Source organism: Caretta caretta, chromosome 18 (genome assembly GCF_965140235.1).
Source record: "Caretta caretta isolate rCarCar2 chromosome 18, rCarCar1.hap1, whole genome shotgun sequence".
Taxonomy (NCBI): domain Eukaryota; kingdom Metazoa; phylum Chordata; order Testudines; family Cheloniidae; genus Caretta; species Caretta caretta.
The window spans coordinates 18,984,086-19,006,576 of record NC_134223.1 but is presented as its reverse complement, the minus strand read 5'-3'; the positions used below and the strand labels follow the sequence as shown (position 1 = coordinate 19,006,576).

The following is a 22,491-nucleotide window of genomic DNA, read 5'->3' as shown; positions in this document are numbered from 1 at the left end:
TTGGGGAAGAGTTCTAGTCCCAAGCTCGCATGAAGAACACAGCATGATGCGTACTCAACAAAAACTTGTTAAAAGGACGTTACTAAGGCTGCTAAGTCAAGTTAGGAAATGCCAGATTTGAGATTGCACAGGCAGCCTTAACTTGGTCACCTTATGGATGTACATTATGATAGTATGTGATCACATAATCAGACTATTTTTTCCACATGATCCCTGCCTCGTTTGATTCCCCCCCCCCCGATTCCCCTCCCAAGGCTGATAATTTGGACATATTTTCACAAGGATGGCAAAAGACGTTCCTGACACAAATTTCAAGTCCCCCTTTCAAAGTGGGGGGAGGGGGGGCAGGGAGAGAGTTTGTCTTACTGCAGCATTTGTGGGGTGGGAGGAAGCTTTCCTCCAACTGTTGGCTCTTTGACCATGGTATAGTTTGGCGCTCTTGTTTGACATGCTGTGTGAATAATAAATACCATTGGATGAGTAAGGCTAGTTACTTGGTTCTTAGAATAAAAAGGTAGGAGTCTTCTGAACCGATCTTTTGGTGTTGGCTCTCATGCATCAAACCAATGGTCATATATACTCTTCATGGGCTTGGATATTAAGGAATGCTTGACTCTATGCAGCTGATGTATGCAACATTAGGGTCGCCATCTTATATACAAAATACAAGACTGCTGAAGTTCTAAACTCAAGTTCTGTCTGGTACACTGGTGCTTTCTGTGTATGCCTGTGTAAAGATAGAGGAATGGGCATTCTCTATGAGTTAGTGTGTATTACAATTATATTATGTGAAGAAAATTGAGGGTGTTCGTGGGGAGGCTTTGGTAGCCATTAGGTAGTTGTTGCATGCATAGAAAATACAAATGGAAATATTCACTAGCTTACTGAATAACTAACTCTACTGCTCAGAAAAATGTCCTGACAAGTGAAGCCAAAAGAGAAATACTTACTCTGAATTTTTTAGGACATAGAACATGAATCTCCATATGAAATTACAGTTCAAGAGGAAATCACGGCTCGACTGCACTTCATTAAATTTGAGAACACTTACATTGAAACCTGCTTAGATTTCATTAAAGACCATCTTGTCAACACAGAAACTAAAGTGCTCAAAGCCACAGGGGGTGGTGCCTACAAATTCAAAGACCTCATTGAGAAGAAACTAGGACTGAAGTAAGTGGAAACTGGTTGAAAATCAAACTCTTTTTGAAAGATAAAATACTGTCACTAGTAAATGTTAGACTGTAGCCTTACGTGCTTGTACTGTAATCTTCTAGGATCTCATAAGCTTAGCAAGGCTGGGCTTGAATGGGTGACATCAAGGAATGTTGATGTGATTGTAATTCACTAGGAGATACTTGTCCCTCTGTGTTGGTACTGAATTTCCCCAGCATGTTGGTTGGGTGTGCTGTGCTGCCATACATGCCATCTTTCAGTTGACAAATAACGAAGGTCACTAAAGATCTGAAAATTTGACACAATAGGGGTCTTACCCTCAGGGTCCTGGCTAAACTCCAGCATTGTTAATATATTCTGCTTCCCTAAAACTCTCCCTGCGGTTTCAGCTGCATATGGTAATCTTACCTCTGTGTCCTAAACACTATGTAGTGTAACTCTGATGTTAGACAGTTCAACTCTTATCTCAGAGGTGGCTGCATTTCAGTGGTGGGCAAGTGATTCTCCATCAGTTTCTAAAGTGCTTTGGATTCATTTTGAGGAGAGTTCCTATGGAAACCATCATTCCTATCTCTGGAATACCTATCACAGTGGATTCAAAATTCAAAGCACTATATAAATGCTATCAGTTCTTTAACAACAGGAATTGCAAAGCTCTGGAATCTTTAGCCTGTAACTATTGTATTTTCTCATGTCAATATTTTTCTGTACATAACAAATCTACATAGACTGTGTCCAAAATCATAAGCCATTAAAAGTCATGATTGTTGATTTCTGTTTTCCTGCCAAGTGTTGTTGGATGTGTGTGGAAAAAAGGTAATTTTTAAAAGGGCATATTGTCTTTAGGATTATTCTGTTTATAAGTGTGTGTGTTTTCTCTTCAGGGTGGATAAAGAAGATGTAATGACTTGCCTAATTAAAGGGTGTAACTTTGTGTTAAAAAATATACCCCATGAGGTGTTTGCATACCAGAAAGATTCAGATACGGAATTCCGATTTCAGACAAATCATCCAAATATTTTCCCTTATTTGCTAGTCAATATTGGCTCTGGGGTTTCTATAGTGAAGGTGAGTAAGCCATTAGACTATTTCATTTAGTGTGTGTGGGGAGAGCGGGAGGGTTGTGTCCTCAAACTGATGAACGGTAGTCATCTAGATCTACATGTAAGACTGTCAGATTGATGTTTGTTTCCTTTCTGGGTTATCAAATTTTAAACAAAAAGACCCAAACCACAACCACACATGTTGACTTCCATTTCTTAATATACGTTTTACCTGCTTTTCCACTGCACTACCATCTGTCCCCTTTTAGTTGGATAATGCTGTGCTTAAAGAGGCTAGTGTAATACTGCAGCTGCAAATGACAAATACAAAAACACACTTTTGGCAGCCACTTATGGATAAATGCTTAGGGCTGGTCCACACTGGGAAACTACATCATCATCATGTCATGTCTCTGGGGTGTGAGGTGGATTACCTTTTCTGAAGAGAGAACCCCCTCCTGTCAGTGGAGGTAGTGTTTACACTGAAGCAGTACAGTTGCACTGTGGTAGCATTTCTAGGGTAGAAAAGCCTTTAGTCTTCAGATGGATGCTCTGAGCAGAAGAAGAATGCCTGCCTTAAACTTCTTTGCCGGAACTTCTCAGTATATAAAGTGGGTATGGGGGGTGGCAGTGCTTCCCTGCTTCAGAAGTTTTAGAGGACTGGTTATGATCGAAAGCACTGTACGTTGTATTAGTGACTAACAATTTCCAACTCTCGGCATGTGACAAGGGTTGTGTTGTCATAGTTAATATCCTCTAAATTAAATCTAGTAACTATCCTATGCACATCTGTAGTGGCTAAAATCATGCTCAGTCCATTAAAGCAACTCTTTCTGTAAAAGCATGTCTGTAGTTCTAATCCCTAAGCAGTCTGGGTTAAAGAAAAAGCTATATGGTAACCAGTGGGCCAGATACAGAGTGAGAGATTATAGAAGCAATGTAGGATTTCAAAGTATAACTTGGATATGTAACAAAGGCAAGGAATCTCAGCTTATAGATAACTTATTGTATTTTTGTAACTATTGTGGTAGAAGTACCCAAAGGCCTCAATTAAGATTGTGCTGTGATCTGTACGAATATGTTCAACAAGTGGGTAGGTCTACATTGCAATACAATACCAGTGGCTGGCCCACGTCAGCTGGCTGGAGCCTGAACATCTACACTGCAATTCTATAGTCCCATGAGCCTGAGACAGCTGACTTGGGCCAGCTGCAGGTATTGTATTGCAGCGCAGACATACCCAGTTCTTATAATCTAAAGACAAGGACGCTACAAATTCTTTACATAAGAGAATTTTGCCATTGAAATGCTGCCACCTCTGTTGGAGTGTGGCAGCCAAGTGGACAGCTGGCACACTGAACATATGGGGAGAAGAAGGGAGGAAATTTCGGCCAGGGCTCTTAAGCAAATCCCTACTCTTACATCAGATACTGTGAGATGTTGGTTTGTCCATAGAGCAGAAAGGACTTCCGACTTCTAAGGAGTCATCCTGAAGACCATAAACTGAATTTCATGCAGCAAGTCTGTAGCTGAAGATAAAGGGCTAAATGGATCCTACCGAGATTGGATCATGTAGTTCCATGGAGTCTATATATTTCATACCTGATATTTAGATCATTAAGCAGCCCTGTTAACAGCATTTATTCATACTGTTTGCATCCTTTCCATTTTTTGGAGTCCATATGTTAATCGGTTTATAAGTGTGTTGTGTATGTATTCATACTTATATCCATGATTGATTGTTAAACTTGTGTTTGACTCATAGGTGGAAACAGAGGACAAATTTGAATGGATTGGAGGGAGTTCAATCGGAGGGGGAACCTTCTGGGGTCTAGGAGCTTTACTCACAAAAACAAAGGTATTTGACAGTTGCACTTAAAGTAGAATGGGGAAATACAGGGGCCTTCAGTTGTGTTGCTCTTTAGAAACGAGAAACAAACAATCTGGTGGAGAATTATGATTTCTAACGTTACAGATTAAGGATCACTATTCTGCCACAGAATTTTTTTTAAAATGGCCATTAATGCACTATGTAGCTTATTTTTATATTTTCTGTTAAATGCTCTTTTGTTCCCTCTTGTCTCTGCTGCTACTATTAAACAACAAACCTGGGCCCCTGAGCTGTGATAATATCCTTTGTGATACTGGTGCATAAATCCAAGCAATAAACCAAAAAAAGCCCCATTAGAAACACAGAGGACAAAGCAATAAAGAAATACCTGTCAAGTGGGCAAAAGGCTGAGGCTGCCTGGGATAGAGGATTTTTTTTTTTTTTTTTTTTTTTACAGCTTCTAGGATTGCATGGAGAGGGTGCAGTGTACAATTCCCTTTTATTCTTGAAGGGTCTTTTCCCCTCACTGTGTACAGTTTGAGTAGTCTGCTCCATGTTACCTGTTTTTCTGTGCCCTGTGTTCCAACATGATTGAGCTGCTCACGCCTTGAGATCTGATCTCCAGGTTCAGTTTCAGTCTAAAGTCCTGAAGAGTAGCAAAGTAGAGAGCCTGAGTATTGCAGTATATCTGAGGCAAGAGGGGTAGCTCAGTTCCTGTTGCATTTTAGGGGATTTGTATGTTCAGAGACCAGAAGGCCAATTGCCAGTCCACAGCCTAACCTGGTACTGCTGTGTTTTAACTCAACCGTTTAAATCATGTGGTTTTTCTGTGTCCCAAGATGCATGTGACTGTAAATGTTAGCTTATACAGGAGGAGATACTGTTACATATGAACCTGTCAAAAGGTCAAAGGGAAGAGTCTATATTAGCAGTGTTTTGTCAGATACATTTATTAGTCTCAGAGCAGAGCTTCACAAGTTCTCTTTTACTGGACTTGGTGGAGTAACATGTCTAGACTTCTAACAGAGTTTATAGCTGAACTGTAAGCAGTGGGGGAGCCCAGAAAGGCAGGACTAGTCTGCTGCTAGGTTTATTTTATTTTGGTGCTTCCTTTTAATAGCTCTCTGTAGCTGGACAGACAGCCTCTTTTATAGTTTTACTTTTTGAACTAAAATACCTCTGAGACATAATCCCACTTCATCCTATAACTAAGCCCACTTGGCCTCCCATCCTGAGTAGATGATCGGTATGCTGCCTATGTGGCAGGCTCTGGCTGGAATTCTATTCATGCTGATACCTGAAAGGTTGCTAGGCTACACCAACAATCTCTAGTAACAAGGAAAGGAATGGAATCAACGGCTGAGTATTAAGAAGTTGATCCAGAGTAGCTCTTGTGAGCTTCACTACAGTTTACTTACTGGGTATCTGGCTGGTGAATCTTGGACTGGAAGAGACCCTGGAAGTTTTTCGCCTTCCTTTGTAGCATGGGGCATGGGTCACTTGCTGGAGGATTCTCTGCTCCTTGAAGTCTTTAAACCACGATTGGAGGACTTCAATAGCTCAGACATAGGTGAGAGGTTTTTCGCAGGAGTGGGTGGTGAGATTGTGGCCGGCGTTGTGCAGGAGGTCAGACTAGATGATCATAATGGTCCCTTCTGACCTTAAAGTCTATGAATCTGTGAAACATGTTATCCCTGTAATCAGGGTGAGGTGAAGGATACTGAGCTAAGGCTTTTTGCTAATCTGCTTCTTGAAACATAGAATCCAAAGTATCTAGGGATACTGGGTCACATTCTATTTATATATGCCTATGGAACCCTATTTGAATTCTGAGCCATTCATGGGAGTTGTTTGGGTGAAAGGTACATATTTGTCTCATTTCGCACCATGCTAGTCTAGGATGGAGTTCTCCACCAGAAAGCAGCAATACCCTAAGGGGTTGCAAGCAATAAACTTGGAGGACACTCGCACATTCCTCATTTCCAGTCTTCAGGAGGAACATCTTTCAACCAGTTACTTGCATATCTTGGTCACTTGATCACTTGGTCATCTGAGGTCTGATTCAGAGAGGAGTGGTTACAATAGGAGATTCTGAAGCTCTGCTCTAAGATTAGGGTGGGTAGTCAGTCCCTGTGATATGAAATACAAGGAATGCCTGTTTGGTGGGGGCTGGGTTTTTTTGAATGACTAGTCTTACTAAGAGTTCTGCAGAAGTTTGAGATTCAGACAAAATTATCTGGCCATCCAGAAAACCTGGAGTAACACTGTTCGTTTGCTTTTCTTCCTCAGAAATTTGATGAATTGCTGCAGCTTGCTTCAAAGGGACAGCATACAAATGTCGACATGCTGGTGAAAGATGTGTATGGTGGGGCCTACCAGACACTGGGGTTAAGTGGAAATCTAATAGCCAGCAGCTTTGGGAAATCTGCCACAGCAGATAAAGGTACCAACACAGGGCAGGGGGAGGAGTCTGCCCAAGTTTTGCTGTACAGATCATACTATATTTTGCCTATTGCCCATTTTACTTTAGTATGCTGATTGTGTGAATATTTGTGACACTTTCAAATACTGAAAGGATGAGAATGTCCACTTGGGCATGATTCAACCATTTTTAATGTATTTTATTATTTCTTTCTTTAGAATTTTCTAAAGATGATATGGCAAAGAGTTTACTGCACATGATCAGTAATGACATTGGACAGCTTGCCTGCCTCTATGCTAAACTCCATAACCTACACAAAATTTACTTCGGAGGATTCTTCATTCGGGGTCACCCAGTCACTATGCGCACAATCACCTACAGTATTAACTTCTTCTCCAAGGTAATAAAAACTAAGCTCTCAGGAACACTAGAACAAGTCTTGGGTACCTTTCCCAATTTGCTGGAAGACCTTAAGATAGTTGTTTTCAAGTGTACCAAGTTGGCAGCATGATCAAAGTAATGCAGTGAATCTGTAACACATGATTATTAATAATGAATGGCCACTGACTAGGGCCATCCTTTACTAAAGGTCAAGTACTGCTATAAAGATCAATTGCAAATAGTTATGCAGAGTAGTTGTCTGTGGGTTTTCTAACCATCTCAGTTGTCCTGTGGCTGCTTAGCATTGATCCTTTCAATTTTCCTCGCATGCTACCATGATTATTCAATTCCTCTTGTTAAACTTCACATTCCCTTGTCAAGTTCAGTGTGGGATTGTTCTTCTAAGATAAAACCTGCAACTGATACCAGCTTTAAAAAATACCAACTGCCATTCCTTCTAAAATAGCTATCTGAAATCATTTCAAAGTGTAATTTTCCCCTTTACAGAGGCTTTCCCTAGTTCCAAAGTTTTGTGAACTGAGTGTGTGGGTGAAATCCAAAGCCAAGAGCTGGTTTTAGATCTGTTGGTTTGCCAGAGTGGGAACTGGTCTACATGTGTGGTGGCTTTATAAACTTAATAGTATTTGGACCCCGTAGGCATCAATGTTTAGATTTTTTCATTCTCAACTCAACCCTCCAGGGTTGGGTCTCTGGATCTTTTTTCAGTTTCTCTCTGATCTCCCTTTGTCATACCCCTACAATGCCTTTTTATAGACTAGCTGAAAGCTTTAGGAAACTTCCTCCACTTGTGTAAGTGAGTTGTGAAGTCATTGCTGGTCTTTTGCTGTACCCCACGCAAAACATTCTTTTGTGAGCTCCTTTAGGTGGGAGCTGATTTTGCCCCCCTCTCTCCCTCCCAGTTTCCACAAAATTTCTGATTGCCTAGGAAGGTGAGGGGATTGGTGGATAATGGGTACACCTCCTTAGCACGAAGATTCCCGCATTGTATTGCGGAGGTCTTGCTTTCTGGTGTTGACGAGTGAATATCTCCCTGACTGGTTTAACAAAGTGTGTGTGCATGTGCAGGTGTATTGGCTCTCTCCATTTGCATGGACATTCCAGTGTGTGCTTGGATCTTGAGCCAGTGCGACGTGAGAGGGAGTGAAGTAGAGGAAGGAAACGAGTGTCATGGTTTAGAACATTTGAGAGATGCACTGCCAAACATGAATGAATGTGCCAAATGCCGCGACATTAATAGCACTTTTCCATGGGAAGTTGCAGTAGCTTTCTATACTGAAGCAGAGGCTAATTACACTTCCAGGATTATTCAGTCTTAGAACAAACTGCATATTCCTCTTTGCATGTTCCCTGGCTGTCTCATAATCCTGGGCAGGTAGGTGTAAGTAGCACATGCTGAAAAGACATGTTTCAAACATGCCTCCTACAGCACCATTTGAAATTATTGAAGTGTGTTGGAATGTAGCATGGATACAATAAAATATTCTAGCTGGTTTATCTGTGTTAAGTGTAAATTAGTGACAAAGTACATGTTAGCAATCAGGGGCCATCCAAATGCAATGTTTCATATTGTGGCAGGGAGAGGTTCAGGCATTGTTCCTGAGACATGAAGGCTACCTGGGAGCCATTGGGGCATTTTTAAAAGGAGCTGAACAAGACAGTAAGTACAGCATCACTATGTTCTGTATATGCAGTGTTCTGAAATGTCAGTATCAGTCCAAGGTTCTTTCACGGGGCTGCATGTAAATCATTGGTTAATCAAATACGTTTGCCATTAACAGCACAGATTTATTTTGTAAACGCTTATTTTCTTCTGGCAAGGAGCTCTCTATTTACTCCACTTCCTTGCTACACTTTGAGGAGCCTGGAAGATTTGCTTCTTCTCTTCCCAATCCCCCGCATGACTGTGCCAAGAACAACCTCCTCTCTAAAGGCAGAGGGAGAAGCCAGGCTTCTGATTTCTCTCTGCTCCAGAGAGGACAGTTTCTGAATATGGCCAGTGTGTTAGTGTAGAAATAATGGAATTATGAAATTGCATTCTTTTGCCCATAAAAACGCCTCAATAATTGGAGAGCACATATCTGCTCCTAGCATTCTTCAGTTACAGGTTGTTTTTGCTGAGTATAGAGCTCTGGTGCTGCACTCTCTGATTAGTCACTACTATTTGTAGTTGCTGTATGGCCAAGCCACTCAGTTTGTGTTAGGGTGGGAACAGAACCAGATAGATTGGGGTTAATAAAACTTCTCCTTACTTATCCAGTGACGTCTGCATTCACAGAAATTATTAAGCCTCATAATAGTCCTGTAAAGCAGGAAATTTTCATACCCATTTTACAGAGATGGAAAACTAAGGTCCTAAGAAGCTATGTAAATTGGTGGAGGTTCTGTAGGTGTGGGAAGAGTAACTAGGAATCCCTGCAACACAAGGCATTCTTCTTCTGTAGCTGTATATCCTACACTCTGACTAGTGCATTTTTTTTAATTTATCAAAAGAGCCAATTCTTCCTAGAAATAGCTGTAAAGAGTTTATTAAACTAATTGGTTGCAATGCATTCTTAATAAGAACTTTAATAGCTCTAAAGACGAAGATGTACTAGGTTTGGAAATAAAAATAGGGGCTTGGAGATAATTCCAGAAGGGGGGGGAAAAAAAATGTATTCTCTTGACAGAACACCCCCCCCCCGCTTTTTTTTTTTTAAAGTTTACTTTACTAAAAAGTGATGAAGTGATCATTTCTGAAACTTAAGGTTTCTTGCCCCTCCCCGAATTCAGTAAATAAGAAGCCCCAAATTACTAGTTAACTGGATGGTTGAGTAACTGCACTTTTTAAAAAACATTTATTTCCATGGCTATTTGTCTTTATTTAAAACCTAAACAGAGGCATATAGACATTAAAATCACTTGTGGTATAGACTGTCTTACTTTCAGTTTATGGCATCTCTGTCTTTGTTCCTCCAGATCCCAACCAGTACAGTTGGGGAGAGAATTATGCTGGGAGTTCTGGCCTTATGAGCACTTCACCCGATCTCTGCCCCATGCAACGTGCAAGGAGTGGAACGGTAAGTTACTGTCTTTCTAGGACCACAAGCTGTCTTCCCTGAGAGATCATTTGGAACCCTCATGGGACTTCAGGACTGTAATAAAACTATCAAACTCCTAACTACCTTCCCTGCACACACTCCTCCCCATCTTAAATTATAGTTCAAGATCCCAAGTAAATAATTTGTAGCCTGATTTCTCACCCTGCCCGAAGAAAGTTAACCATCAACTGGGTGTCAGTCTTGTCATCACAGTTGTTAAGACTGCACATGCAAATCAGTTGTGTATGCAAATGAGTCCCAACAGTTGTGCATGCAGTGTTGCATGTGCAGTCGGTAATCTGTATCTTGAAAACAGAGCCCAACATTTGCAAGTCAATGTTTTAAAACCAACTAAGTGAAAAATCAGATCTTCAATTAGACCTGCAAAAACCAGTGTTTGTGTTTGTGTTTCTTCTGTAGCCATTGCTACAGCTCATGCCTAAAGCAGTAGAAGGAGTACACTGAACTATTTCAGATGTTAGTAATGTCCATATGACTCATAAGCTTGATTTTGAGTCTCAACAGGTGGAAAACCTGTCTGTATGCGGTGTACTCTTTCTCCAGGGAATGGTGGTAGAATTCTTTAGTAAAGAAGCCGCAGTCAATGTTAATTTTGAAGTAAAGAACACTTTTGACTTGTATGATTTACACTCAATCTTGGATAACATTTTAGAAGAATATTTAAATAAAAAAAATCTGGGAATTCACACACACGAGATTCTTGTTGCCTATTGCTGTACCTAGATAAGGAGTAGCATATACACAATAGTGCTCAGAGGCTGTATGTAAAACCACTGAAATACTTGAGCGCTCAGTTTCTAAGCTTCCTAGTTCTTATTTGACATGGCAAAAAATTTAAAGTAGGTGTCCAAGTTGTACATATCATACGTAGGTGAGAACAGGTAACTGTGTGTGCATAATATGCAGTTCATTTGCAAAAATAAATCTATGCACTTTGCTAGCTTTTTTTTAACTGTGCAACAGAATATTTGTACATGTGGAATTAACTGCTTGTGTGTTGCCTGTTAAACATTTGACCCTCAGTGTTGTTTTTCTATAAGTTTAAGGGCTGTGGGGGAAGGGCAGCAAACAGGAATGTGTGAACTGAAATGGAGGGGGAAATATCATTTTAATAAAGTGAAAGCTGTGTGCTTGAATACTCCCTTCAGAATGATCCCACCTCTCGTTTTACCAGGAAACTTGTGGGAAGGGGAAAGAAATAGGGAGATTATAAGAAGCTTTTTTTTATTTATGAAAACTCCTAAGATGTCAAGGCAAAGCTTTGACAATTGTGGAAACATTCTTTACCATACTCTATGCACACTCTAAGGCAGCTGTCCACTAAGCTGTAACTTCTGTGAGCTAGTCCCATTACAAATCAATCTTACTGGACCAGCCTGTTTCTGAGTTAATTTAATTGAGAAGTCTAATACCTTTATTTTTCCCCCATCACTTCCCAGTTTGACATGTTCGAAATGGATCGGTTGGAGCGACCGCTTGTTAACCTACCCTTGCTAAAGGACCCATCCACATACATCCCTGACACTGTTGACCTCACTGATGATGCCATGGCCAGGAAATACTGGCTCACTTGCTTTGAGGAGGCTTTGGATGGGGTAAGGGTCACAATGCAGTAATGTGTGTCTAAATAGTTTCATGACTTGGCAAATAGATTTTTCTGTGGGCTGACATGGATGAGCTCAAACTGCTAACTTGAGCACATAGTTACACTTGGTGGATAATGGAGCCTTCTCTCTAGCAAATCTTATAGGTGCATTGGTGGAGGTTCTCTGGACACTCTTACCTCAGCATAGCTGGAATTTTTTTTTTCTTGTGACCTTTTTTGAATGGTTTCTAAACAATAAAATGCTCCCTGTTTAAAAAAAAAAACAAACAAACAAACAGAGGGCAAAGATGATCATGCCTAAAGGGCCAAATCCTGCTGTCCTTATTCTTTTAAGCAGTCCCGCTGACTGCAGTGGAACTACTGGTGTGAGTCAGATGAATACAGTTTGGCCTAACTTAAACAATTCACATGATTGTCATGCTCTTCAAGGATTCTGTGTTTATAAATCACTCCTGAATTCCTGTATCCATAGTAAGCAAACCCATCCAAAGAATTTATTGGATATAAAAACAATTAACTAACCCGCATCTTAACTAAAGAGCGGATGATTTGAACTTTATTGTAGCAGACTGGTAGAATACTGTATCAGATGCTTCTAGCTTTTGGGATTATCTGGAATGCCCCCCCCCCTCCCCCACCTGTATTATTCAAACAATAGTAAGCACTTATTTTTAGATGCCTGTTTCCTCTCTGATTGCATATCCTTCAACCTACGACTTGAATCTGGGGGGAAAACCTCAAGTCTAAAGTTCTTTGGCATTGACACACTGAACATTACAGAAGACAGAACAAATATTTCTAAGCCTGAACTTCAGCCATTGAGACTGTTGCATTACCCATCATGTGAGGGTAGAAGCATTTGGTATCTCCAATCCAGCCTCCTTGTTTCTCTGCCAGGTAGTGAATCGTGCTATGATCAGTCAGCCAGACTCTATGGATGCAGCTGAGCGAGCTGAAAAGTTCCGACAGAAGTATTGGAATAAGCTTCAGACACTCAGACAGCAGCCTTTGTAAGTGTGGGCTTTTTCCAGTGAGCACAGTTAACTTAGATGTGAATTAGTAAATGTATGTTTAATATGCATTTGTTAGCAAGTAGCTCACTTTTGTAATTCTTTGTTCCCTACATGTTACATTTAGGTCATATGCATAAGAAATAAAAAGTTAAAACTACTGCTTTTATAGGTTCCTACCCCAGAGTGAGCCCCATGCATACAGAGGTGACTCACCAGCTGGTGCCCTCTCATGGTTGGGTGCAGCATTGCTGGGCCTTCTGCTTGGTTGCCTCCTCCTGATGGCTGTTCAGACCGTTTGTTGGTCTGGCTGAATGACTTGGCCCTCCGGCCAGCTCACACTTAAGAGTTCAGTCCCTTTCTGGGGAACCCAAATCCAGTTGTAACTTGTCAAGCCCCCATTTGGCTTCTCTTGGCTGGCCTATTCAACATCCCTTCACCTGGCACCTCTGTGAGCCAGCACCAAAGTCCTTCCAACTCAAACAGAATTTAACAGATTGACACTCTTCTGTCAATCTCTGGGGACCACTCAGTAGAACTCAAAACAACAAACAAAGCTAACTTAAGCATATTTAACCCCTCTCCAGGCTTGAGCCTCTCATCCTTCTCAAGTTCCTCTTGAGCCCACGGATTGTCTCCCTGGAGCTTGGCCTATTTTTCCAGTGACACCCTACAGGAGTTAGCTCTCCAGCTGCAATCCAACTGCCATCCCCCTGATGGCTGGGCTTCCTCCCTTTTTAAGTCCTACATCCTGCACAGGTGTGGTGAGGTGGGGCTATCTGAACACACTGGCTAGCCTGGGGGTTCCTTACCCTTAAAGAGGCAGGCCACCCTGTTACAGATGCATATTGGAAGAAATTGGGTTTGTTTTTTTATATAGGGTGCTCAGACTCATTAGTAGGAAACAAAATATTTCTACATCCCAAGTAATCAAAACGACAACTGTCTCCTAGAGTAGGAATCAACATTCCATTGTATGTCCATAAGTAAAGCTTGCTGTAGGCCCCCATTTTTTATGATCTTGGCCCGTATTAAGAGTAGACTATGGACTGATACATTACCTCTTAAAGTATGAAAAATAAGATTAAGGACCTCTCTAGATTCAGATGTCCAGCTAATCATTACTGTGTCTCATTCTAGCTAATTGTGCTTGCACAAACTGCCGTGGACAAGCTTATGTATGGTAGCCTTTTATATTGTAGTACCTTCCTAGCCTCAGAGGTGCCTGTGCTCCTGGTTAACCATATTGATTTGACCACAATTACTAGAACTTAACAAAGACATTTTAATTTTTATTGCACAGTAAAACTTGATGGTCTAGATATGGCAATGATCCTAGAAGTAGTAATTAGAATAGTTTAATGGACAGTTTCTTGGTCAAAACTTCACTATCCTTGCCACTTTAAAATAGGACTTTTCTCACTGGAGTAAAAGAAGCCTGTGTGTAATAGTCAACCCTGCTTTAGATGCTCAGATACAATAGTGACTGATGTCGTGAATCTAGGGTATAGTGAAGTGGCACCTGTATTACATCTGGGTCAGTTTACAGAATCAGATTCTGAAGATGGTGGGCATGGGGAGAGAACCAGTTCTTCCTCCACTGTCTGAAGCAGCTGATCCTCCATTCTCACTCTTTCTTTCAGTGCCTACGGCACCTTAACAGTTAGAAGTTTGTTGGATACGCGGGAACATTGTCTAAATGAATTCAACTTTCCAGATCCCTATTCAAAGGTAAGTCCTTCTTGCTTTACAGGGTGGACAAAAATGTAAGTTCAAGATATTTTTGGTTCCTCTCAAACTTGATGTAGGTAGGTAGTTGCTCATGGTGAGGAGGTGGGGACTGGATAGCTTAAGGCAGAGTTTCTCAGCTGGTGGGTCGCTACCCCCAGGGGTCATGAAAGGCAATCAGGGTGATTGCAAGGCATTGAACATTTTTGTTACAATCTAAACTAAAGAAAATCTTGTTCCCCTATTCCCAGCACACCTTTACCCTTTTAAATCAAATATTTTGTTAACCTCTCAGAATACAAATTATATAGTCTAATCATTATCATTGGGATTTTTTTACTGTTACATTTATAGTAAATATAAGGGGGATGCATGCATTTTGCAAGGCTGATTATCATGGGGATGCCTTTGCTTAGGGTTGTTTTAGTTTGTTTTGTTTTTTTTGTTCTTGATGGCTCACTTGACACTACTTCTTCCTGCTGGCCAAGATCCATTGTCCTGTCACTGTCTTGAAAAGAAACAATAGCAATTTGTGCTCTTTTTCTAGCATTAATGCAGTTATTAGCAGCCAAGGAGATATTTTATTTTTACTTGTTCATACTAAGCATGCTGATAACAGTAACTTGTTGGTCCATTAGAGGCCATGAACCTAGAGGAGAATGCTTGGAGGTGGTCTTGGCACTGAGGCAACCAATGATGGGTAAGAATTTTTCATCTATAAATCCAATGTCTCATATCTTTCTTACAGGTAAAGCAGAAAGAAAATGGCATAGCGTTAAAATGTTTTCCAAGCGTAATCGAATCTTTGGATTCATTAGGCTGGGAGGAGAGGCAGTTTGCTCTGGTGAAAGGACTTCTTGCGGGGAATGTCTTTGACTGGGGAGCAAAAGCAGTCTCAGAGTAGGTGCTAAATATTTTAAAAACACCATTTTTAAGACACTAAATATCCCATCTTTCTTTTAACAAATTCAAGTGCACCAATCCAATTTTAATGGAATAGTTTGTATGTCACCTTCTTCAAATGCTGGTTGTTTATTTGCAAGACTTGTGGTGCTGCGGGAAATTCACCATTACCAACCCTTAAAACGGGCAGATGTCACTATGAATGTTTGAATGAAGTAGTAATAATACAGAGGTTCACATTTGAAAGTTTGCGCACTTCGCTTGTAGTGGACATCTTTAGCACTGTTTTGGATATGTGTTCCACTTAGCTTGGCATTATGTTCCTGTAAGATGAATGTGTACTTCCCACTGTTATTCTGTGCTGTCCTAGTACCCTGTATTACGTGTTCACTCGGTAGTTTGTAATTAGGGATGGCTGAACGAGTTTGGATAGAATGGGAATCTACCAATACTTTGCTCAGACTAAATCTTTATCTGGAAAACTTTTATTAAACTCTCCCACACAAATGAATTCCTCGTTCCTGTCAGCACTAGATACCTGAATACCCGCATTCTCACAGTATCTCAGGGTTAGCTGCCTTAAACCCAGGGAGTCTGACTTCTGGGAGATGTGCATACAAAACGCCCCTTTAAAACCAACAGGAGGTGACCTTGTGCACCTGCCAGGATGATTTGGCTCTTTGGCTTTCTGTATAAGCTTGTTATACTGGTATAGACCCCTTCCAGAAAACACTCTTTGGAAAGCACTTTAAACAGGCTTGTATTATGTGAATGTTTCCATGGCCAATCCGATTTTAGCCTAGTAAGTCACAGAATTTCAGTTCCTAAAATGACCAACTGTAGTTACTAATATAGATCTGGTCACCCACCTATTCATCAGTGCATGTTCTCTTCCCTCAGAGGAGAGGATTAAGGGAAGATGTCCAAGTTAATGGCATTCACAACTGGCTCAAGGAATTTTATCTCGGTGGGAATTGATTTGCAGGCAATACCTACGCATCTAATGGGAATGGGGTCAAGGATGGTGGAGAAACCCAGCAGAGCTCTGCAACATTTCACTGCTGATCACTTGAAATTAAACCAGGCCATCATATTCGCATCATCCACACCACCATTTAACTGTGGTGGAGGTTTTTGCTTAAAATGTCTAGCTGATGGGGAAGTCTGCAATATGTTGTCAACCAGTTTAACTTTAAAATGGCTTTGTTTAAAAGTTTGACAAAATGCTCAATACCAATTCTACTGTCATCTTCAAATTAAACAAGGCAAATTACTGCTTCCTGTACAAAAATATCCAAAGCTTGTCTTGCAGTTTGTCATGATTATATATAAATCATAACTATGTTTACATGAGAATATAGGTGCTACCATTCGATGCTTTCCCTAGAACCTATTGTTTGTGCCTGTACGTTTTTACATGGTGCTGGCAGCTCTTTCCTTTGAACATAAGAGTTCTTCTTGTTTAAAACCTCTGAATTTTTTGTTTATAAAAATAATATAAAGCACCTATTGTTCAGCCAGTGGATCTCTGCACACCCCCACTAAAACTGATGCTATAAAACCCCCATCTGATATTTTGTTTGTTCAGCTGCAGAGCTGTTTATCCCACATAGATGCCCTGTCCAAACTTGTTTAATGCTGTCCTGTTCGTCTTTCTTCCGATGCAGCGTTTTGGAATCTGAGCCACAATTTGGATTTGAAGAAGCCAAGGAAAAATTGCAAGGTATAGAGAATCATTCTGTGGCATCTTGCCTGTGCGTGTTAATATAAGAATGGAGGTGGGCAAGAAAGTGTCTAGTGGGAGAGAGTTCTTCTACCAAGGAAGGTCACATGAAATAAATGGTGTCTAGTCTTTATTCCAGATGACTATGCTACAGTACTTCACTGAATTGCTGCTCTCTGAATTCCAAAGATGTCAGGGCCCCATTTCCTCTTAGTCCAGAACATGTAAGATTTTTTTTTTTTCCAGTGAGCAAAAAGGCTCCAGTGAACACTCTGCCTGAATGTCAACCGTCTTTTCCTGCCTGCTATTCTAAATATACCTCCTGCTTAGCAACACCAAATAGAAAGTAGTCATCCTATGAGGGGTAACAGTGTGTCACTGGAGACACTGACTCTAATCTCTTATGACTTGTTCTGTATTCTTTATCAAGTGCTATTTCAGGGAAACTAACTGATCTGCTTTCACAGTTAAGAGCCCAAGAATTCTTTGAACCTACAAATCTAATATTATAGCATCGTCCAGAGCTCAAATGTTTTAATGTTAAAGCAGATATATATAAACCTGACCTGCCTTTTCATAAGTACTTGTTCTAACAATGCTTACAAAGATTGCCATGGGAAAAATGCTAACCACCTGATTTTGTCAACTCTACAGAGCGCCCGTGGCTAGAAGATTCCTACAGTGAGTGGATACAACGACTAAAGGTATGCTTGGTCCATTGTGGCTTTAACTATTCACTTAGATTTATGCAATAGTCATAAAAATTACTCTGATCACCTTTTGAGTTGCATAATGCAATCACTGTCTCAGGTGTAAATTTCCATCTTAAAAAAAAAAAAAAGAAATCCTCAAGCTCTGTAATTACTGATCAAATTTGCATTTTGTGATCGTGTTTATTAAAGTGGAAAACATATTACTTGCCTTCTATAACTTAAAAACCCCGAAACAAAGGTTTGTTACTCCTCATCAAAACCTCAATCAGGGTTTAACGAAAATACTTTAAGCAGCATGAATTGCAGTACCATAAGACTGGTTTTAAAGTTTTCATAGCCTAAGAATTGGAGTGAATTGAAGGGGAGTGGGACTAGGCAATAAGCTTTTCATTTTAGTTGCCTAGTACTAAGGCAGCCCAGATCAGTGGCGACAATGGAGTAGTTAATGTCTCTGGCTGTTCCATAGCCTCAGTTGGTGTTGATGAGACAAACTGCCACAGTTCACTTTAGTTGACAGGCCTAGGATTAATTGATCAGAGTTTGAAGATGCTACCTCTAAGGGAATAGGGTAGTTCAAGGCTACTTTAAACCTCGTTGGCAGGACTATGTTGTGGAAATCTTGCTCTGCTTGTACTATGGATAGGGCTTCTGTTTCCAGCAGTGTCAGTATAGCCTTCTTCACCAGCAGGAGAGCTGAGCTGCTTCCAAATAATGGTGACCCATGCAGACATTTGCCAACGATATCATTAATTTCTGGATACTAAGAGTCTGGGGTTTTGATCTGAATCTTTGTAAATAGTTAACACAAATTAGTCATTGAACTTATGAGAACTGGCAACTCAACCCTGAATGCACTGGTTTTCTCTTTCAGGAAGGTCCCCCTCATAAATGTGCCTTAATTTTCGCAGATAACAGTGGAATAGACATCATTTTAGGAGTCTTCCCCTTTGTCAGAGAGCTACTCTCTAGAGGTACAGAGGTGAGTTTGAGTACTCTGGATTATGGATGCTTCATGGGCTTTATAATTGTTTGAAGTGTTCACTAATAGTGAAAGACTTAACACTACTTCCCACTAACATCTGCTAAAGCACTTCTGTGCACCAGAAATTGTAATAATAAACCAAATGGGAGGAATGTGGCCAAGTGATATGGGTAAGGGAATTTAGGAGTCAGGACTCCTGGCTTCTAGATTCATCTCTGCTCTGACTTAAAAAAATCACAGCCTCTGTCTCATGAGCTGTAAAATGAGTCTAATAATAACCTACTGCAGGAGAAACTGAGGAATTTGGGGGAGAGATAAATTAAAAGTGCTATGATCTCTTTAGTTGAAATGTGCTGGAGCAGTTTAAGGAGTTACTAAATGGCAGTAAAAATCTGACACTCTTGTTTTTAATACACTAAATGTTGGGTTTAGTCTGACTGCGTGTTTGACTACCGATAAGGGAGTTGTGAGTGTGGTGACAGGGAGCGTAAGAAACGGTGACGGGTAAATTGAGTAATAAATGGCTGTTAGGTTTGAGGTCCTCAGTCCTTTTAAGTGAAGCTAGGGGTATCTGAGAGAAAGTTTAGCAAGTCTTGGTAAAAGTAATAACTTTGTGAAACTGGCAACTCCAATCCAAAATGTTGTTGTATTAGACAGTAGTGGAATAAACTTTAAAAGAATACACTAAAAGTCTGATACAACCATTGGCTTTAGCAAATTTAAAAACCATGCTTCTATCTATTTGTATAAACTATTAGAACGGGAAAATGTGCATGCATGGGTGTAGGCTGTGGCTGGTGGTGATCTTCCATGCTGTATTGGGGAGGGAAAACCAAAACTAGGAAAATGTCATTGTAAAGCCACAATTTGGCAGGGGCAATTGAAGGCAGCCATAGAACATGAAACAACCTTGATCATCTTTGAAATTGAGATTTCAGCTAGACATTCTTCCACCTCCACCCGTTTTGATGAATGTGTGAATATCTTAGATAAGAGGGGAAATCTTCTGATCTCTTTGCTGCAGGTTATATTGGCTTGTAACTCTGGCCCTGCACTAAACGATGTTACCTACAGTGAATCCTTGATTGTCGCTGAGCGGATAGCAGCAATGGATCCCATTATACAGTAAGTCTCTTTTTTCCTTTTTTGAATTGTGTGAAGAAAAAGGCTCTGACCACATTTATAAATACTTAAACTAGATTCTGCACTTTGACCTGCCCTCTCCCCCGTCATTTCCTTAAAAGGAAATACTGTCCATGCTGAAGGTGTAGAATACATGATATACACAAGATTGAATATATCTTAAATGTCAGTGAGAAGAGAAACCTCCTGTAATGATTGTATCTCCTACTCAACCCCATTTGGCTAATGCATGAGAACCAGAACCTGAAATAAATGGGGAAATACTGAAATGAAACTTAATGAAAACTGAGTGGAAATTCAAAACTGACTACTCTGTAACAATAAGCTAGAATTCACAAACTTTCAGCTTTCATAATATAAGATGATAAAGCACCAAAGATGTATTTTAACTGTTCTTGGGGATCCCTTACATGATGCCACTCAAATCCTTACAGGTGTTAACTTTTTTGAATTATGAAACGAGAGAAATGTATATTAATGTGGTGTACAAAGCATCCCTTCTAGGGCATGAGTGAAATATGTCCCCACTGTCCGAGCAACTGCTTCATAATCGTGTAGTAAGTTTAGAGTGAAATTCTGGAAAAGGATGACTAAATGCCCCCCTTTCTACTCAGCCTGAATAGGTACATAAGATTGAGAAACAATCCTCAGCAACAGGCACAGAGCATCTTGGTGGCAGGGTACGTTGCAGCCTGCAGCCATGTGTCTGGATACTCACAATTCAGCCTCAGTGCGTAGGTTACTCCATGGAGGCAGATGGGGCAAGCTAGAACGTGGCTCTGGTCTGCAGGAGGGAGTTAAGTCTTGCGTTGTTTCAGACTAATGCCAGTCTGGCTGCATTGTGGGCCTGGCTTTCCCAAGGGTTCTTGCCTTCAGGACTTCCTTGTTTAGATGGTAGCGAAAGAAATTATGTGGTTTGTTTGTTTGTTGTTTTTTCCAAAGATCTGCACTGACGGAAGAGAGGTTGCTGTTGGTACAAACAGGCTCCAGTTCCCCATGTTTAGATCTGAGGTATGTTTACCAGTGGATGAAATGTGTATTGTAAATTCTCTGCCTTTGCCATGCAGTGAGGTAGATTCTGCACTTTAGTACAGTAACCACCCAACCTCTTTCTTTCAATAGAAAGCATTTCTATAAAATCCATTATACTTGCTGAAACCTGCAGACAAGCATGTATGATGATAATGATCAGTCCCTGCTGTCTGTCTGATATCTTAATTCTCTCTTGCTGCAGCAAACATATCTACTTTCACCCTCAAGTGGATTAAACATTAAAAGCTTTGGCTCAGAATATTCAACTACTCTGAATTTTTTATGTAACTACATCAGGTGGTTATTGTCGGAAATGAAAAATTGGTTCTTAAGGGTAACAGGCCTAATCCTGTAGTTATTGTAGGCAGTTCTGCCTGGATCGGCTCTTTGTCTTAAAGTAGTTTTCTCAGTGACAGGTGCCTTATGTACTGGATTTGGTAGCAAGCACAGACTGCTCTCTGCCATACATGAGGTTAACTTGAGTCCTTGCCCCGGTGCAGAGAAAAGGGGACTTAACTCCAAGATTCAGTCTCATCGCGCAGATTCCTATTGTCTAGTGATTAAATCAAAGCTGCAGTAAGATCTTTAACTCGATGCAGAAAGACAGCGATCCTTTCCAGCAGCCCATTGAGAAGCTGAATGCCACTAGTGCTTGGTTTTTTCCTAACATCCTGACCCCATCTGTACTTGGCACAATTGGACTTCTTACAGCTTTGTCACTTGTAGAACTAGATGTAATGCTTTATTTCCTATCCTGCATGTTGTTGCCTTGGCACCTCATTCTCTCTAAAGAAGTTAACTGGAACCCTTCGCTTGCATTCTACCTGTCTTTTGAGAAGGCAGCTAGAGCACTATAGGCCTGGCTTGAGAAAATTGCAGGGGGAAGGGAGCTTGAGGACATCTCACAAGCCCTGCTCTATGTAACTTTGTGGCTCTTGGTTTCTCTCAATTGGTATTTCCAAATGGGCTAGAATGAGTCTCCTGCTCCCTTCTCATCCCCTAGTTGTTGTACTAATTGCTTTAAAAGAAGAAACAATGCATGGGGAAAGCAAGATAGCCCTCTTGGAAGAATAACCAAATCAACCATTCCTAACCTTCCCTGATGGAAGGAGAGAACTCGCTGTAGATACGCTAGCGGTACCACCTATATGGTCTGGCTAAGTGTATATCTACCTTGAAATCATGGAGTGAGTGCAGCTTGTGTAGACATACCTGAGCTAGCTTCAATGGCACTAAGTCAGGTACTGGAGCCCTAAAGCCATGATAGCACAAGCTAGCAACCGGAATAATTACCTGAGGGTCTGGGAAGGCTTCTGTAGCCTTCCCTGATACCAGCACACAGTTAACTAGGATATGTCTAACACAAGCTGCAGCCACAGTCTGTGATTGCAGTGTAGACATTAAATCCGCCTGCCATGCAGGGTAAAGTCTCTGGAGCTCCTGAAGGTGCTCTCTGCAAGCCAAATGGACTATCAGGTAATGGGTGCGTCTACACTACACCGGGATAGCAGCTATGCCGGTGTAGTGTAGATACTTTGTGCACCCATGGAAGGGGTTTTTCCATCAACGTAGGTAATCCACCTCTGATGGTAGCTAGGTCAGTAGAAGAATTCCTCAGTTGACCAGTGGGGGTTAAGTCTACTTTACTATGTCACACAGGGTGACAAATTGTTCACAGC

At 40.8% G+C, this 22,491-nt stretch overlaps 1 protein-coding gene across 2 annotated transcripts in view; it reads left to right on the top strand.

The window, feature by feature from the left end:
- Positions 1 to 22,491, top strand: part of PANK4 (pantothenate kinase 4 (inactive)) — a 28,871-nt gene that overhangs the window by 5,682 nt on the left and 698 nt on the right. For both annotated transcript variants that reach the window (XM_048824567.2, XM_048824568.2), the window contains exons 3-18: positions 965 to 1,173; positions 2,061 to 2,244; positions 3,985 to 4,077; positions 6,340 to 6,493; positions 6,691 to 6,872; positions 8,450 to 8,531; positions 9,830 to 9,930; positions 11,412 to 11,567; positions 12,476 to 12,588; positions 14,232 to 14,319; positions 15,065 to 15,216; positions 16,887 to 16,942; positions 17,597 to 17,646; positions 18,527 to 18,634; positions 19,662 to 19,762; positions 20,723 to 20,791. In XM_048824567.2, the coding sequence (XP_048680524.1) occupies positions 965 to 1,173; positions 2,061 to 2,244; positions 3,985 to 4,077; positions 6,340 to 6,493; positions 6,691 to 6,872; positions 8,450 to 8,531; positions 9,830 to 9,930; positions 11,412 to 11,567; positions 12,476 to 12,588; positions 14,232 to 14,319; positions 15,065 to 15,216; positions 16,887 to 16,942; positions 17,597 to 17,646; positions 18,527 to 18,634; positions 19,662 to 19,762; positions 20,723 to 20,791 (1,898 nt within the window). The remainder of the gene's footprint in view (positions 1 to 964; positions 1,174 to 2,060; positions 2,245 to 3,984; positions 4,078 to 6,339; positions 6,494 to 6,690; positions 6,873 to 8,449; positions 8,532 to 9,829; positions 9,931 to 11,411; positions 11,568 to 12,475; positions 12,589 to 14,231; positions 14,320 to 15,064; positions 15,217 to 16,886; positions 16,943 to 17,596; positions 17,647 to 18,526; positions 18,635 to 19,661; positions 19,763 to 20,722; positions 20,792 to 22,491) is intronic.